A 17,185-nucleotide genomic window follows, 5' to 3' on the forward strand; every position below is an offset into this window, starting at 1 on the left:
GGAATTGCTTACAAGACAGTGAATGTTCATGAGTAGACGAGTTGCAGTTTTGACTTAAATCTACCTCAAAATCTATGGCAAGACCTGAAAATGGTTATCTAGCAATGATCAACAACCAATTGGATAGAGCTTGAAGAAGTTTGAAAATAGTAATAGGGAAATGTTGCACAATCCAGGTATGGAAAGATCTTAGAAACTTACCCAGAAAAACTTACAAATGTGATCTACAAAGTATTGACTCAGCGGTGTCAATACTTATGTCAATTAGATATTTCTGTATTTCCTTTTAAATATTTTGCAAACATTTCTAAAAACATGTTTTCACTTTGTCATTATGGGGTATTGTGTGTAGATGGGCGAGAAAGAGAGCGAGCGCATTTGTTTTTGTTAATTCATTTTTAATGGACTCTACAAGGTGTCGTGTTTCATAGTGATGCTGGACCATGTTGACTCCAATGCTTCCCACAGTGTCAAGTTGTCTGGATGTCCTTTGTGTGATGGACCATTCTTGATACACACTGGAAACTGTTGAGTGTGGAAAACCCAGCAGCGTTGCAGTTCTTGACACAAACCATACCCCGTTCAAAGGCAATTTAATACTTTGTCTTTCCCATTCACCCTCAGAATGGCACACATATACAATCCATGCCTCAATTGTGTCAAGGCTTAAAAATCCTTATTTAACCAGTCTTCTCCCTTTTATCTACACTGATTGAAATAGATTTAACAAGTCACATCAATGAAGGATTGTAGCTTTCACCTGTATTCACCTGGTCAGTCTGTCATGGAAAGAGCAGGTGTTCTTTATGTTTTGCACAGTCAGTGTGTATATATATATATATATGTATACACACTATGCATACAATACCATAATATCTACCCTTACCTGAAACCCAAATAATCTGCATAATAGGATAATCATTCATGATAAGATACCTATAAGGTTATTGGGAGTTAAATATGCCATATATATATATGGTTAGATATTATGGTATTGGGGGAGGGGAGCATGTAAATTCTTAGTCATGATGTGTCTTATCAGGTTCTCTGGTAGGCACAATCCACTCTAAGGGAGATAAGGAGACACCACGCCTCTCACAGGTCTGCCAGGCAGCCAAAGGCATCAACAGGCAGTGCCATCCAGTACCTGGGTACTGCAACAAGGTGAGACTATCCTGCATATATTTTACATCTGTAGTGTGCCACAAGAATTGTCTTCCAAAATATAAATGTACACATTTTTAGAATTGGTTTGCCATGAATGTTAACTCAATTGCAATTGTTTCTGCACTGTATTGTGTTTAACGATTATTATTTATTGCAGTTACACTAAATATTTAGTAGATTTGGCTATTTCAGCCACACCTGTCGCTAACAGGTGTAAAAGAAACTGAGCACGTAGCCATGCAATCTCCATAGACAAACATTGGCATTAGAATTGCCTTTCTGAAGAGATCAGTGACTCCACGTGGCAACATGATAGGATGCCACCTTTCCAACAAGTCAGTTTGTCAAATGTATGCCCTGCTAGCGCTGTTGTTGTGAAGTGAAAATGTCTAGGAGCAACAACAGCTCAGCCTCAACGTGGTAAGCCACACAAGCTCACAGAACAAGACCGACGAATGCTGAAGCGTGTAGGGCGTAACAATTGTCTGTCCTCAGTTGCAACGCTCACTGCTGAGTTCCAAACTGCCTCTGGAAGCAACGCCAGCACAAGAACTGTTACTGTTCGCTGGAAGCATCACGAAATGGGTTTCCATGGCTGAACATGTCTAAGATCACCATGTGTAATGCCAAGAGTCGACCGGAGTGGTGTAAAGCCATTGTACTCTGGAGCAGTGGAAACGCGTTCTCTGGAGTGAGGAATCACGCTCCACCATCTGGCAGTCCGACGGACGAATCTGGGTTTGGCGGATGCCAGGAGAACGCTTGCTGCCCCAATGCATAGTGCCAAAGGTAAAGTTTGGTGGAGGTGGAATAATGGTCTGGGGCTGTTGTTCATGGTTCGGGCTAGTCCCCTTAGTGCCAGTGAAAGGACATTTTAACGCCACAGCATACAATGACATTGACTTCACTAATGCTCTTGTGGCTGAATGGAAGCAAGTCCCCACAGCAATGTTCCAACATCTAGTGGAAAGCCTTCCCAGAAGAGTGGAAGCTGTTATAGCAGCAAAGGGGGGGACCAACTCCATATTAATGCCCATGATTTTGGAATGAAATGTTCGACGAGCAGGTGCCCACATACTTTTGGTCACTTTTGGTCATGCATTTCCTCTTTTAATACTAACTAACTTTATATTGCAAAAGCATATGTTATGCAATCATCTATCCTGCAATGGAATTACAATAGGCCTGTATATAAAACACCTCTTGCAGCATTTCCTCTTGTGAACTTTGATCAGATAACCCATGTAAGCTTGCTATTTCCTCATTTCATGTCTCGATCACTGAATTATCCCCTACGAAATAGCCTTTCCTACAAGTCTCCCTCAGAATAATGCCTTTGGTTTTCTACAGTAATGCTCTTGTTTTTTTCCCCCACGTGATGGCATAAAGTACCTACCCATGCAGATCGTTTTGAGAGGGATCTCCACTCAATAAAGCCCGTTTATATACCATGACATGATCGCTTAAGGCAATAGAGTACTGTACTAATATTCCCTTTCATAGCCTATATATTCAGTTGAATTAGGCTGTAGCTGAACAGGACTGTGTGCTTTTCTAGGCATCTTTAAAAGTTATGTCAAAGGCAAGGTAGTCACTATACTTGTCCTTAATCCCTGGTAAAAGTCAGCCCCTTTCTAAACTCTTGGTTCCTGCAATACATGGTGACTGGTCGGTAATTACGCAAACCCAAACCCCAATACATTGATTGATAATCCAATTAAGGAATTGTCAAGAGTTATCGATTTGCTCGAATTTCACATGAATGAAATTCACATGAATTTCAACTATAGCGCTTGCCAAAGCCTACTACACCCATCCATGACGCATTGCATGGTTACTTGTAGTTGTGGGACGTTTGTCCGTGAGTATATCCAAAAATCCACAGATGCACATTGCACCCTGCTTTCACCGTCTAGCCACAACTAAATTAAGTAATTATGTGTCCAGTGTGTAGACCTATGGGAGGGGGAAATACAGACAGACTACAGCGTAACCTACAGCTGCGTTAGTGTAGACGGCTTCGTCTATTGCTGTACTCTCTTGGACCCCTTAGCATTCACGCAGTCTCGTCTATTCCAGTCTCACTCATCCACTCTCTCTGATTTCATCCTTTCCTTTTAGACGCTTAGCATCAACAAGGCTCCCTTTCATCCATCCCTACCTCTTGAACTGTGGATATAAAAGAATGGCAAACAACTTCGCCAGAATGTTGTCCTCCAAACGAAATGTGAGGATTCTGTCATTAATTGGAGCCGGGTCTTTGACAGCGGGCTTTCTGCTCAATCGTGAACATGTCACCGCCGGAGCGCAAGCACGGAGAGTGTACCCCGCCAGGTAAACCACGACGCCCTTTACTGCTATAGATGGACATTTTCAGTTTAGCCATGAAACGTGCGAGAGCGTATTGCCACATTGCCATTAAGTATTTAGATAGAGTAGCTTAATACGTGAATAATATGCTGACCTCAATGAAATAATTTGACTATCAAAGCAATGCCAGCGACTGGGAGACGAATGTGGCATTTCGAGTCTTTCGATCATAAACTAACCTATTTGTAAAACTTATAACCCGACCTAAACCAGTTTATTCTCGAGATATATTTAATTTATATTGCACCACATGTTCTTTATGCCTAATGATTAATAATTAATATAGATATAAATAATTAAATATGCATATTTTCTAAATCATTCTCTGAATGCTACATGGTTCCACGAGGGAATGTTTTGCCAACAAATACTAGGCCACATTGATATGTTCTAATTGAGTTGTTGATGAGACAGGTTTTTTTCCTGAACCATTGTGGAATTGTCTAGATTCGACCTTATATGACCTGCATGGGGTCAGGGAAAACTCTGCTTTTGTGACTTTATAGGCCTAATGATAAGCACAATCTAGCGCAAACCCAACACCGAGTGGAGGTGCTGTAGACAAAATGCTCAGCTGGAAAATCTGATTGCATAATGTGTATTAAGAATGATTGGATATTCCATTTCCAAAGAATGCTCAACTTCTGGTGTGACCAGATTGCAAAAAGAATGCTCAACTTCTGGTGTGACCAGATTGTATCAAGTTTGGCTACTATACACTGTTATGTCGTTGGCGAAGACATCGCTCTGTGCCAGGTGTATAAATAGCGCATGCATGCAGTACATACCAAAAGCCTAGTGGTAGGCTATGCCAAAGAAAAGCACAGGTAACCAACCTATAATTATAGCTATCTCTTAACAATCAGAGCCATAGATTGAAATCTGTGTAGGTGTTGACTTGCAGTGAGTCTTAGGTTATAATTCTCAGGAGCATCATAATAATGAACTCTAATTAGTCATGTGCACATTTCCAATTTCATTTCGAATTTTAAACTGTCCTTGTGGTTGTTTCTCAGTTACAATGATATAGCAATTTTTGGGGGGTGAGTGACTGACTGTGTCCTGACAGTGCCGAGTACCCGGACCTACGCAAGCACAACAACTGCATGGCCAGCCACCTGACCCCAGCCATCTATGCCAAGCTGGTGGACAAGACCACGCCCAACGGGTACTCCCTGGACCAGGCCATCCAGACTGGCGTGGACAACCCCGGGCACCCCTTCATCAAGACCGTGGGCATGGTGGCAGGGGATGAGGAGTCATACGAGGTCAGAGCAAGGGGCATTAGTTTGGAGGCAGTAGTTCAAGGTCAGTGTAGTGAAGCCGTAGGCTGTGTTTGTTCTCTCAAAGAGTAGGAGGAGAGGATCCGAAGTCCCTCCCTTTGGACCTCATCCTCCAATGAGCTTTGAGAGGAAGGTGAGGATTTGGGGAAATGAGCACGGGGAGGAAGAAAGGATTTGACAGCTAGTAACATTTTCAGACACCCCTTAAATGTACGGTTGAAGGTCAAGTTGTGGAGCATATTTAACGACAAAGAAAAGCAATTGCTTTTGCCATAAATAGCCAATTTAGTCAATGGTCTACATTTATCTCAGAGACATTGAGAATGAATGACTACCCTGTGGCCTATATAACACTTTTGGCATCTAAAATGATCAGTAGCGAGTGCAATGGTTCATGGACCACATTCTATTACAAGGCACATCCAACCCTCAAGTCCTGTTTTAGACTGAGGCCCACTGCGACAGCACCAGCGGGGGTGCTGGTTTTAGGATAAAGGAGACCGTGTCATTTTGGGATCTCATTGCTTGAAAGGTTCTCAAAATAGAAAGTGATATCATTATTATTTCCTCACTCGTATGCAGATGATATTCTGTCTCATCATGTGGCTATGACTGTGCATTAGTGCCCCGCCCAGTGAGTGGACATTGCCCATATACCACACCCCCTCGGGCCTTATTGCTTAACTCAACTGCATTGCAATACTATACTGTAAGCCCGTCTAGTAGTTTATAAAGTGACAATGATCATTTAAAGAACTCCCATCCTTTCAGTTTATAGGTGTGACAACTGTTGTAGGCTATATGATGATATTATGTGGTCAGACCTCTGATGTGGATGTGGGGGTTTCAGGTGTTTGCAGACCTCCTTGACCCAGTCATCAAGGAGCGGCACAATGGCTACGACCCTCAGATTATGACCCATCCCACCGACTTGGACTCCAGCAAGGTATAGAGATGCAACTTCACTGAAAACCACAGTATAGGGTTTGCGTCCCAAATGGCGCCCTACTCCTTTGATCGTGCTCTACTTTTGACCAGACCCCGTAGGGAATAGGGTGCAGGCCCTGGTCAAAAGTAGTGCACTACATAGGGAGTCGGATGCCATTTGGGACGCTACCCTAGATGTGACAGTGAAGTTATCTAACGTTTAGAAGGTGGACAGATTCACTCGCTGGACACTACACCAGGGGAGAACGACTGCCCCCTTTCATTGAAGCCATGAAGTTCAAGGCCCACCGAGGCTGTTGATTTAATGAAGCAGGGTCCCCTATTGTAGTGAATGGGAAAATGGCAATCTTCGCGGTCGATCTTCATGCAAATAAAGAACAAATTCGAAGACAATCATGGTATCAATAATTGCTTCTATTACACCGGATGTATGTCCTTGAACCAATTGTTTTAAAATCGCACACAGAATAAGTTATAAGGATAGCTTAGTTGCAGCCTGCAGTACCCCGGTCGGCATTCAACTTGAGGTGCTCCATGAGACGGGGCAGTCATACTCCCCTGGTCGCAGCTTGCAACAGCACTTCCTGGAGTAGCTTAAGCTGCAAATGCTATGTCTTGAGAATCCCAGCCATGAGACTTCTTACTAAGATAAAAACAGACTTCCTGAGCTTCAAATGCGCCATAGAGTCGTCACATAGCAATGAATGGTGTGACGTTGTCTTTGTCCATTCATATACAGTCAATGCACTACACTAATCAGTTATACCAGCTAATATTATATAATTATGCAGTACATCCCATTGCGCATACTGGAATGCTATGTTACGTGAATATATTATAAGCTACAATGAATTATATGGCATACAAATCATTTGTTAAGGGAACAAAATATAGAAACTATCATGTCTTAACTTGGCTTAAACCCTTTTGCTCTTTGGGGATCATAGATCATTCACAAATGTCCTCCCATCAATGCTGGTGTTGTGATACTGTTTACGAGACGCCATTCATTCTTTTTTTTCTTTTTTTCTCCCCGCTTGCAGCTCACGTCTGGCAACTTTGACGAGCGCTACGTGCTGTCGTCACGGGTCAGGACGGGCCGTAGCATCAGGGGGCTGAGCCTGCCCCCGGCGTGTACCCGGGCGGAACGCCGCGAGGTGGAAAGGGTGGTGGTTGACGCCCTGGCTGGCCTGAAGGGGGACCTGGCGGGGACCTACTACAGCCTCACCCACATGACAGACCAGGAGCAGCAGCAGCTCATCGACGTGAGTCAAGAGGCCAATCCATTTTACGTGTTGTACGGACATAAAGGAGAGTGAGAAAAGGGAAATAATAGCAAGGATTTGTTTTTGGGGGGGGACATTGATATTGCTCCACTTTCATTAAGACCGCATTTCCTGTCTCTACCATGTTGACACAGGACCACTTCCTGTTTGACAAACCCGTGTCTCCTCTGCTGACCTGTTCGGGGATGGCTCGTGATTGGCCAGACGCACGCGGTATCTGGTAAGCACCTGTTAGTTATAGATAGGACCCTTAGTGGTCATTAACAGTCATAACAGTTGGGGGCTGAATTTGATTGTTTCACAGTTATTTGCATACAGTTCATGCTACACATCACCATGACTCTTCTAGCAAAATAATGCCCACTAGCTTGTAGCTCCTCTAGATTGAGCCTTAAACGTGCATCAGCGGCATGTAGTCTAGCAGTTAGTGTTGGTCGGGTAACCGAAAGGTCGCTGGTTCGAATACCAATCTGTCGACGTGTCCTTGAGCAAGGCACGTAACTCTAAGTTTGTCGAGAGGCCACCGTACTACTATAGCTTACTGTATGCTTCCCAGTTGATACTGTTCGCGCATATATTCTGACAAAATGTTGTGAGATTTGTGTTGGTTTTGGTGCATTTTTTAAATTAAATTCTTTGCTGTTCGAGCACCTCTTTTTTTCTTGAGGGTGGTCCCAGTTCAGTAGATGAAGTCTACACCCTTTCGGCTGTGATTGGTTAACAGTAGGGATTCTTTAATTACGTGTTTGTTGTCATTCAATGAGAAAAGACTAGTTTTCATGTACATTTTGTTCTGTTCACTTTAGAAACACTGCACCAAACATCTAACATCTTAGTTAATGTACAATTACATGACTGAGATCTCCTGGGCAAAAACAGCTCAATTGATTACAGATTTCCTGATTTCATTTGGACTATTTTTCTCTTGCTATATGTCACTCACTAACCAGGTTTCCATCCAACCTTTTTATGCGCGTAGAGTACAATTTCATGACAGGCCTGCAGGAAATTTTTCGGTAAACTTTCCAAATGTCTACAAAACAAAATACGCTCCACAAGGTGGGATTTGTTTTGTATCAGTAAAATGAATTATGCGAGAAATGTCAGTGGAAACGCTTTCATGCGCAAATATTTCTATAATAACTATCCTATCGAAGTTGGAGTCACACGGTGGCATGTTGTGTGGTCCTCCCACTGATTTGTTGGGAAAGAATGCAGTTTATTAGGCAATAAGATTCAATAAATGATGATGAACTTCACAGGGTGGTGAAAGTGCAAGGTGGTGATCTTGATGCTCCTTTCCAATAAATATAGAGGGTCTTATTCTGGTGACATGATGATCGATGCTTGACTGCTGTTTGACAAACAAAAGTAATCTCGCTCTTTTGTCCATAATAATAATAATAATCTCATCCGGTAGGCTACAGGTGCATTCTAGCCAACAGTGTGCCGGTAGCGGTGTGTGCACTTACCAATACCAGAGTGGGCACACTTACCATATAAGGCAAAAAAAAATTGTGAGCAAAACCATCAGTAGAGTTGAAAATGCAAAAGGTTATTTTATGTACACTACCTCACCACATACAGCATTTTATCTGCAACAAGCCAATTTGACGGAAACATCTTTGGAGGGGAAAACACGCTTCTTGTTTTTAATGCGGATTTGAGAATATTCACATTCAAATCTGTTGCCAATTGGATGGAAAGCTAGCTATAGAAAGGCACTCGACTAACCCATTGCACCAGTCAATTCAAATGTTTTAAATTGGTAAATGAGCCCAGTTAGTCTAGCCAGCTATCTACATTTCTAGTTATCATGGCTGAATTACTGACCGGGCACGCAGGCCACATGCCCAGGGGCCCTGACCTCCAGGGGGCCCCCATTGCTTTAGCTAGTCACTCTTGCTCAGGTATCATATTAACGTGGTAAACGGCATGGTAAAATGTGTAGAATTGCAGGAAATTATCTGTAAAACTGCAACAACAAAAAAATTGAATCTGTAAAGCAAATGTATTTGTTTACCTTTTTGTTAATAAAATACTTTTTCTGACAATAGATCGCTCTGTCAATTATAGTTTTTAACCCCAGTGCAGTGTAAGTGTGAGATAATTAGCAGCGGCTAATTGTATACAGTGCCTTCAGAATGTATTCACACCTCTTGACTTATTCCACATTTTGTTGTGTTACAGCATGAATTCAAAATGGATTAATTAAATAAAAAATAATCTCACCCATCTACACACAATCCCCCATAATGACAGTGAAAACATGTTTTTAGAAATGTTGGCAAATTTATTGAAAATTAAAGACAGAAATATCTCATTTACATAAGTATTCACACCCCTGAGTCAATACTTTGTAGAAGCACCTTTGTCAGCGACTACAGCTGTGAGTTTTTCTGGGTAGTTTTTTCCAGTCTTGCCATAGATCTTTGAGTATATTTAAGTCACATCTTTCTGGTAAGCAACTCCAGTGTAGATTTGGCCTTGTGTTTTATGTTATTGTCCTGCTAAAAGATCAATTAATCTCCCAGTGTCTGGTCCATCATTTGTTATCCTGAAACTCCCCGGTCCTTAACAATTACAAGCATACCCATTACATGATGCAGCCACCACTGTGCTTGAAAATATGGAGAGTAGTACTCAGTAATGTGTTGTATTGGATTTGCCCCAAACATACCACTTTGTATTCAGAACACAACGTTAGTTTCTTTGCCACATTTTTCTTTAGGAGTATTACTTTAGTGCCTTGTTGCAAACAGGATGCATGTTTTGTAATTTTTTTTTTATTCTGTACAGGCTTCCTTCTTTTCACTCTGTCAATTAGGTTAGTATTGAGGAGTAACTACAATGTCATTGACCCATTCTCAGTTTTCTCCTGTCACAGCCAATAAACTCTGTAACTGTTTTAGACACCATTGGCCTCTCCGGCAACTGAATTAGAAAGCACGCCTGTATCGTTGTAGTGACTGGGTGTATTGACATACCATCCGAAGTGTTAATAACTTCACCATGCTATAAGGTATATGCAATGTCTGCACTTGCGAGGCATTGGAAAACCTCCCTGGTCTTTATGGTTGAATCTGTTTGAAATTCACAGCTTTAAAAAAAAAAATGTATTTTTTTATTTAACCTTTATTTAACTAGGCAAATCAGTTAAGAACAAATTCTTATTTATAATGACGGCCTCCCGGGAAACTGTGGGTTAACTGCTTTGTTCCGGTGCAGAACAACAGATTTTTTTTTTACCAGGTCAGCTCAGGATTCAAACCAGCAAACTATCGGTTACTGGCCCAACGCGCTAACCATTAGGCTACCTGCCCGACTGAGGGGCCTTGCAGATAATTGTATGTGTGGCGTAAAGAGATGAGATAGTCATTCAAAAATCATGTTAAACACTATTATTGCACACAGTGAGTCCATGCAACCTATTATGTGACTTGTTAAGCACATTTGTACTCCTGAACTTATTTAGGCTTTGCCATAACAAAGGGGTTGAGTACTTATTGACTCAAGACATTTCATCTTTATTTTTGAATGAATTTGTACAAATGTCTAAAAACATAACTCCACTTTTACATTATGGGGTATTGTTTATAGGCCAGTGACCAAAAAAATCTCAATTTAATTCATTTTAAATTCAGGCTACAACATAACAAAATGTGGGAAAAGACAATTGGCTATGTGTTTGTAGATTGACTGAGGTGAATGAAGTACAGCAACCAATGTGATAATGGCTGGGGTCATTTTTGCTTGTTTTTGCTGTTCTCCAAAAGACATTTTAGAGTTTGTAAATTGTATAGAAACGCAGTAAATGAGCTTTGACTTTCTTTGCGTTTATAAGAAAGTAAACCCCCTCTCACCCCCATCCAAAACCTCGCTGAAAACTCAGAACCTGGCTGTGGCCCTGCAGACAATGCCCTCACCGAATTGAGTTTCAGCCGGTGTCTAGAAATAGCCTGGTGCCCAGAAATAGCTTACCCCCCCCCCCCTCTGTGCCTACATCATACCACACTCGTCTCCTCTCCTTCATAATTCACCCTCTCTCACTCTCCGTTTGACGGCCCTCTTCCTTTCATCCTGCCCTCTGCTCTCCTGGCTCCAGACCGATCCATTACTTTCTCTAATTGTTTTTAGGAAGTCTGTTTTTACTGAGTGCAATTCATTACAGTGCAATTACAATGAGATGTTTTAATTGTATTGCATTACTGTATGCATAACGATGCATTACTGTGAGATTACTGCGTATATGGCAATACTGTAGACGGCGACCATCACCTCTGTGTTGTGTGCATGAAGTTATGAAGCAGCTACATGTATGTTAAACGGAACCCGGGACATCAACTCGAGCTGGTGCAATGGAGAATAGGAAAATGATCTCTGAGTCGTATATTGATCTTGTCTCACTCAATCCATTATGACGAGGGCTCCGAGCACCGTGTTTCTTTTTTTTTGTTTACCCAACATTAAGGAAAAGCATCGATATCAATGGTTGAGCTCAGCTCCCCCAAAACGAGTCTACGTACGCTGGTGGCAGCGGTGGGATCCGTTGATTTCAAAAAGTAAATTGGAAGTATTGATTTAAGAGAGTGTTTTGTGATTTTTAAACCATCTCCACTCAGGCACAACAACACGAAGACCTTCCTCATCTGGATCAATGAGGAGGACCACACCAGGGTCATTTCTATGGAGAAGGGAGGCAACATGAAGAGAGTGTTTGACCGCTTCTGCACAGGCCTGAAGGAGGTACACACACACACACACACACACACACACACACACACACACACACACACACACACACACACACACACACACACACACACACACACACACACACACACACACACACACACACACACACACACACACACACGTTATTTATCTAATTTTTCCAAGTTCCTCATTAGAAGCAGGAGACGCCAAATTGTTAAAGCGAGGACTGTTATTGAACAGTAGCAATAGCCAAACAGTAGCAATGACGACACTACACACAGGTATTAGTACAGTGCAGTTCCTCATCAATCTGCACATAACACCCAATAATGACGAAGCAAAATTAGGTTTTAAAAAATGTTTGCAAATTTATGACAAATAAAAAACAGAAATACCTCATTTGCATAAGTATTCAGATCCTTTGCTATGAGACTCTAAATTCAGCTCAGGTGCATCCTGTTTCCATTGATCATCCTTGAGATGTTTCTACAACTTGGAGTCCACCTGTGGTAAATTCAATTGATTGAACATGGTTTGGAAAGGCCCTTCTCCCCCGATTGCTCAGTTTGGCCGATCAGCTCTAGGAAGAGTCTTGGTGGTTCCAAACTTCTTCCATTTAAGAATGATGGAGGCCACTGCATTCTTGGGGACCTTCAATGCTGCAGAAATGTTTTGGTACCCTTCCGCAGATCTGTGCCTTGACACAATCCGGTCTCGGAGCGCTAAGGACAATTTCTTCGACCTCATGGCTTGGTTTTAGCTCTGCCATGTCAACTGTGGGACCTTAAATAGACGGGTGTGTGCCTTTCCAAATTATGTCCAATCAATTGAATTTACCACAGGTGGACTCCAATCAAGTTGTAGAAACATCTCAAGGATGATCAATGGAAACAGGATGCACCTGATGTCAATTTAGTGTCTTATAGCAAAGGATCCATATATATAATACTTTAAAAAATGCATACGTCTGCAAAAATGTCTAAAAACCTCACTTTGTCATTATGGGGTATTGTGTATAGATTGCTGTGGATTCTAATTTGTTTTAATCCATTTTAGATTAAGGCTGTAATGTAACAACATGTGGAAAAAGTCAAGGGGCCTGAATACTTTCCTGAAGTACATACTATATATATATATATATAACGTCCCAAAGTTGACATTCCATGTGAAGGACCCACAATAAAACATGGTAGCGTACAAGAACCTGGGTTTTCTGAAGATCATAGATGTCTGGACAAGACAAAGGTACACACACCCACACCCGATCACTATATGGCTGCTGATCGACAGTCTATGTTTGCAAGACAAATGACAATCTAGTATTCATCTAATCTCAAGATCTCATCATGTCATGTTTGGTTAGGTGGAGAGGCTTATCCAGGAGAAAGGCTGGGAGTTCATGTGGAATGAGAGACTGGGATACATCCTCACCTGCCCCTCCAACCTGGGCACTGGGCTCCGCGCTGGAGTACACGTCAATCTGCCCAAGCTCAGCAAGGTAACACACACACACACACACACAGCAATATCTACTCAGAGCCTCAACAAATATACACGGCAAAAACGGTCTTACCTAGATCTTTATTTATCTTGTTTTGAGTGCTAATACATTTTAAATGACTTTTTTCTTACCAAGATACATTATCTGACTACATTGGCAGATAATGTTGCCTATTGTGACTTAAAAAAGCTTGACACAAGATACATTTTCTTTACAAGACGTCTGACTAAGATAATACATCTTTGGCCCCTATACAGATTCACACACTCACGAACACACAAACCTTTATACCCTCACACCAGCGACCAACAAGATCCCCGCTTGCCAGTCATTCAAGGCCCATTTGTCTTCTGAAAATCCCTTTCCCCTCGCTCACCAGGTCCGTGCTTGTGAGGGCACACCCTAGCAAAACGTTTTTACATCGGAAACGAGGGTTTCCTGTTGGACAATTTCAGATAGTATCTCTTCATTTCCTACGTTTTTGTGCCCCGTCAAAATCAAATCAAATCAAAATTGTTTTGGTCGCATACACATATTTAGCAGATGTCAATGCGGGTGTGGTGAAATGATTGTGTTCCTAGCTCCAACAATGCAGTAGTATCTAACAATTCACAGCAATACACCAAATCTAAGTCAAGTAAAAAATAAATAAAAAATGGAATTAAGAGATAAATAATATTAGGATGGGCAATGTCTGAGTGGCATTGACTAAAATACAGTAGAACACATTATTAAAGTTACATTATTTAAGTGACCAGTGATTCCATGTCTATGTACATTGGGCCGCAGCCTCTTCAGGTGCAGCGTTGAATAACTGGGTGGTAGCCGGCTAGTGACTTAAGTTCAGTGCAGGGTACTGGGTGGAGGCCGGCTAGTGATGGCTATTTAACAGTCTGATGGCCTTGAGATAGAAGCTGTTTTTCAGTCTCTCGGCCCCAGTTTTGATGCACCTGTACTGACCTCGCCTTCTGGATGATAGCGGGGTGAACAGGCCGTGGCTCGGCTGGTTGGTGTCCTTGATGATCTTTTTGGCCTTCCTGTGACATTGGGTGCTGTAGGTGTCCTGGAGGGAAGACAGTGTGCCCCCTGGTGATGAGTTGGGCAGACCACACCACCCTCTGGAGAACTCTGCAGTTGAGGGCAGTGTAGTTTCCATACCAGGCGGCGATACAGTCCGACAGGATGCTCTCAATGGCGCGTCTGTAAAAGTGTGTGTCTTTGACCCCACTGCAGGACCCCCGCTTCGCAAAGATCCTGGACAACCTGCGTCTGCAGAAGAGAGGTACCGGAGGAGTGGACACTGCAGCCGTGGGCAGCACCTTTGACATCTCCAACCTGGACAGACTGGGCCAGTCAGAGGTAATAAGGAATACATAGTGTAGGGTGAAGTTTCTCTTAGACACTGATCTTGAGTCAGTTTGGATTGGGAAGGGGAAGCTGATCCTAGATCTGTACTAGGGGAAAATTCACCACACACACACACACACACACACACACACACACACACACACGGCCACGGGGTGCATCTCAAATAGTCAAAAATGGCGTACTCTCCACTCCTCTCCTTTACCTGTGCCTACAATACAAGGCAATGCAATAACAGTTATTATCCCAAATGAGGATATTACAGCTAAGGCACGACCTGGAAAAACTTGCCAGGAACCGACTGAGATGGCCTCAGCTCCTTAGGAGCCAAGGGCTTAAGAAGGCAAGTCATACGCTGTTATTCAGAATCTGAGAAGGTGGGCCGAAACAATACGGTGAAGAGTAACAAATGCATTTGCTTTACAGCTCTGTATAATAAATGAGAGGACACAAGCGAGGAAGCCGTTTTAGACTACTGAGATGCGGCCATGGCTTGTACTGGAAGGCTTGAACAGTGTCTCGAAGAGAGAGCGAGACCCTCTTGCCTCTGTTTGTGTGTTGTGTAACCCCTTGTGTACCCAGTCATGCTGTCATGCCTGTGTCTGCATGCGAGGTTTGGTGACATAGATAAAAGAAGACAATGGGACTATTCTGTACTGTGTGCTGCTGGCGTGGGTCCTGGAGAGCCACAATGTGTGCGGAGTACCAGACACTTGTACAATCTATGTCAAGGCGCATTGAAGCTGTTCTGGCGGCCCGTGGTAGCCCGGACGCCCTATTAAGACGCTTTATGTCGGTGTTTCCTTAAAAATTTGGCACTTACCTGTAGATCCTCCACGAACACTGCATTTAGACGCACACACACACCAATCACGATGCGGTTGATTATTTTAACCAGGTACGGGGGGGCGCACACACGCTGCAGCTCTCCTGAACCAATCGGTGAGGAATGCAAGGTCTGTGAGTGAAAGAATGCGGGAAAGAGAGAACAAAAGCGTAAGAGGGTGAGGAACAGAGAGAGAGCGAGACAACTCTCGACCGTCCACAGTCTCTGTCCGCGTGATTGAGGTTATCGGTTTAAGCAGGGCTCAGAATCCGAATCACTGACCTGGACGACATAACGGGCAGTTATTCGGGATGCAAGATGAACCGTCGATCAGGGATTCTGCTGCAAGGCGGTCGACCTCGAACACTCCGGGCTGACCTCATTGCAGATGTTGCAGCAACCATTGGTCCTGTGCCACGTCATCGACTGCGCCGTCGGGCATCACATTGCTCGGCCTATGTCATTCGATGTGCTTAGTTGATGTGTTAACTGGATCTTGTGAGATCTGGCGCGGTCTGTGATGCAGTCGTCTCTCTCTCTCTCCAACGCGCCCACTGACTCTCTCTCTCTCTCTGTGATCAGGTCCAGCTAGTGCAGACGGTGGTGGACGGCGTCAACTACCTGATCGACTGTGAGAAGAAGCTGGAGAAGGGTCAGGACATCAAAATCCCTCCCCCATTCAAGAAGTAGACCGCCCAACCCCCTCCGACCCAGATATACCTCTTCTTACCGACCTGTCTGTCTCATCCCCATTCAGAGCCATAGGTAATGTCCAGATTTAGTCCCAACTCTGTTTGAGATGTCGAATTTAAAATGGCACCAAATGCTCCAAGAGCGTTACACTCCGGTAGGAATGCACATTTAGAATGCTCTAGTGCATAGCCATAGCTCTAATCCCAATGCAAATATATGCAATGGGACTCCTTCTACTTAACAGCCTCCAACCTGACACCTAGGCCTGTTACACCTAGACTACAGCATGTCCTATACTCTGTGTGTCCGATACTACTACTTCCTCGTCTTCCCTCTGTATCGGGATGTGGAGGAACACGGCTACATGCTATACTGACACTGCTACGGTAGTGTAATCCATCCATTTGTGGCTGTCTACACCCAGAGTGTAACCATGTAGTGATAGATGACGACTTGAATGGACTTGAATGCAGCACAACAACCATGTTGGCCTGAAAATACTTCTTAGGGGTTTGTATGCTGAGGTTCTAATAAGACACGGGTTGAACTAAGTCGTACTAATAATAACTCATGCTAAACTACTGTGCTCCGTGCTCGATGATGTACTGTATGTATCAAGCAGCAATATCATTACAGCCCACCATTGAATGTCATTCGTGGACAGATCTTATTAAAGGAACCATGTCTTTAATACATTTCCTCTCTCATTTGTCATTAATATTATAAACCTGTCACGTGCCCGTGTGTTGTTGACCCATAGGCTTATAGAATTGTGTCGAACTCGACCACATTGCAACCTGTAACTGTTCAAAGTGCACGCGCGTGTGTGTGTGTGTCTGCGTGTGCGTGATTTCATCCCATCATGAAAGCAATGCTTTGAGTGATTTATTACAGTGGATGGGCGCCATAGTAACCAATCTGTCGTGCAGTTTAAGGTCATAAATCTGAGTAGCATTCACAATGTTGCACAACTACTACAATCGTTAAGACTTGTTCATTAAAAACGGGTAAAGAAGTGATAACATGTTTT

General features: G+C 43.0%; 1 protein-coding gene across 1 annotated transcript; it reads left to right on the forward strand.

Annotated features, from left to right (window-relative positions):
• Positions 1-1,039: 1,039 nt before the first annotated feature.
• LOC124039719 (creatine kinase U-type, mitochondrial-like) lies at positions 1,040-16,850 on the forward strand. Its single transcript, XM_046355995.1, has 10 exons — positions 1,040-1,164; positions 3,289-3,501; positions 4,607-4,805; positions 5,671-5,766; positions 6,812-7,033; positions 7,189-7,274; positions 11,677-11,800; positions 13,134-13,268; positions 14,505-14,630; positions 16,045-16,850. The coding sequence occupies exons 2-10, from the start codon at positions 3,353-3,355 to the stop codon at positions 16,150-16,152; spliced, it is 1,245 nt and encodes a 414-aa protein (XP_046211951.1). The 5' UTR covers positions 1,040-1,164; positions 3,289-3,352; the 3' UTR covers positions 16,153-16,850.
• The last annotated feature ends 335 nt before the right edge of the window (positions 16,851-17,185 follow it).

This window comes from Oncorhynchus gorbuscha, linkage group LG01 (genome assembly GCF_021184085.1).
Source record: "Oncorhynchus gorbuscha isolate QuinsamMale2020 ecotype Even-year linkage group LG01, OgorEven_v1.0, whole genome shotgun sequence".
NCBI lineage: Eukaryota > Metazoa > Chordata > Actinopteri > Salmoniformes > Salmonidae > Oncorhynchus > Oncorhynchus gorbuscha.

Bases quoted from the DNA above. Each gene is read 5' to 3' on its own strand.
- LOC124039719 (XM_046355995.1), top strand. From the start codon at position 3,353: ATGGCAAACAACTTCGCCAGAATGTTGTCCTCCAAACGAAATGTGAGG. The intron at 7,275-11,676 runs GTAAGCACCTGT...ATCTCCACTCAG, and splicing joins CCAGACGCACGCGGTATCTG to GCACAACAACACGAAGACCT. The intron at 11,801-13,133 runs GTACACACACAC...ATGTTTGGTTAG, and splicing joins TCTGCACAGGCCTGAAGGAG to GTGGAGAGGCTTATCCAGGA.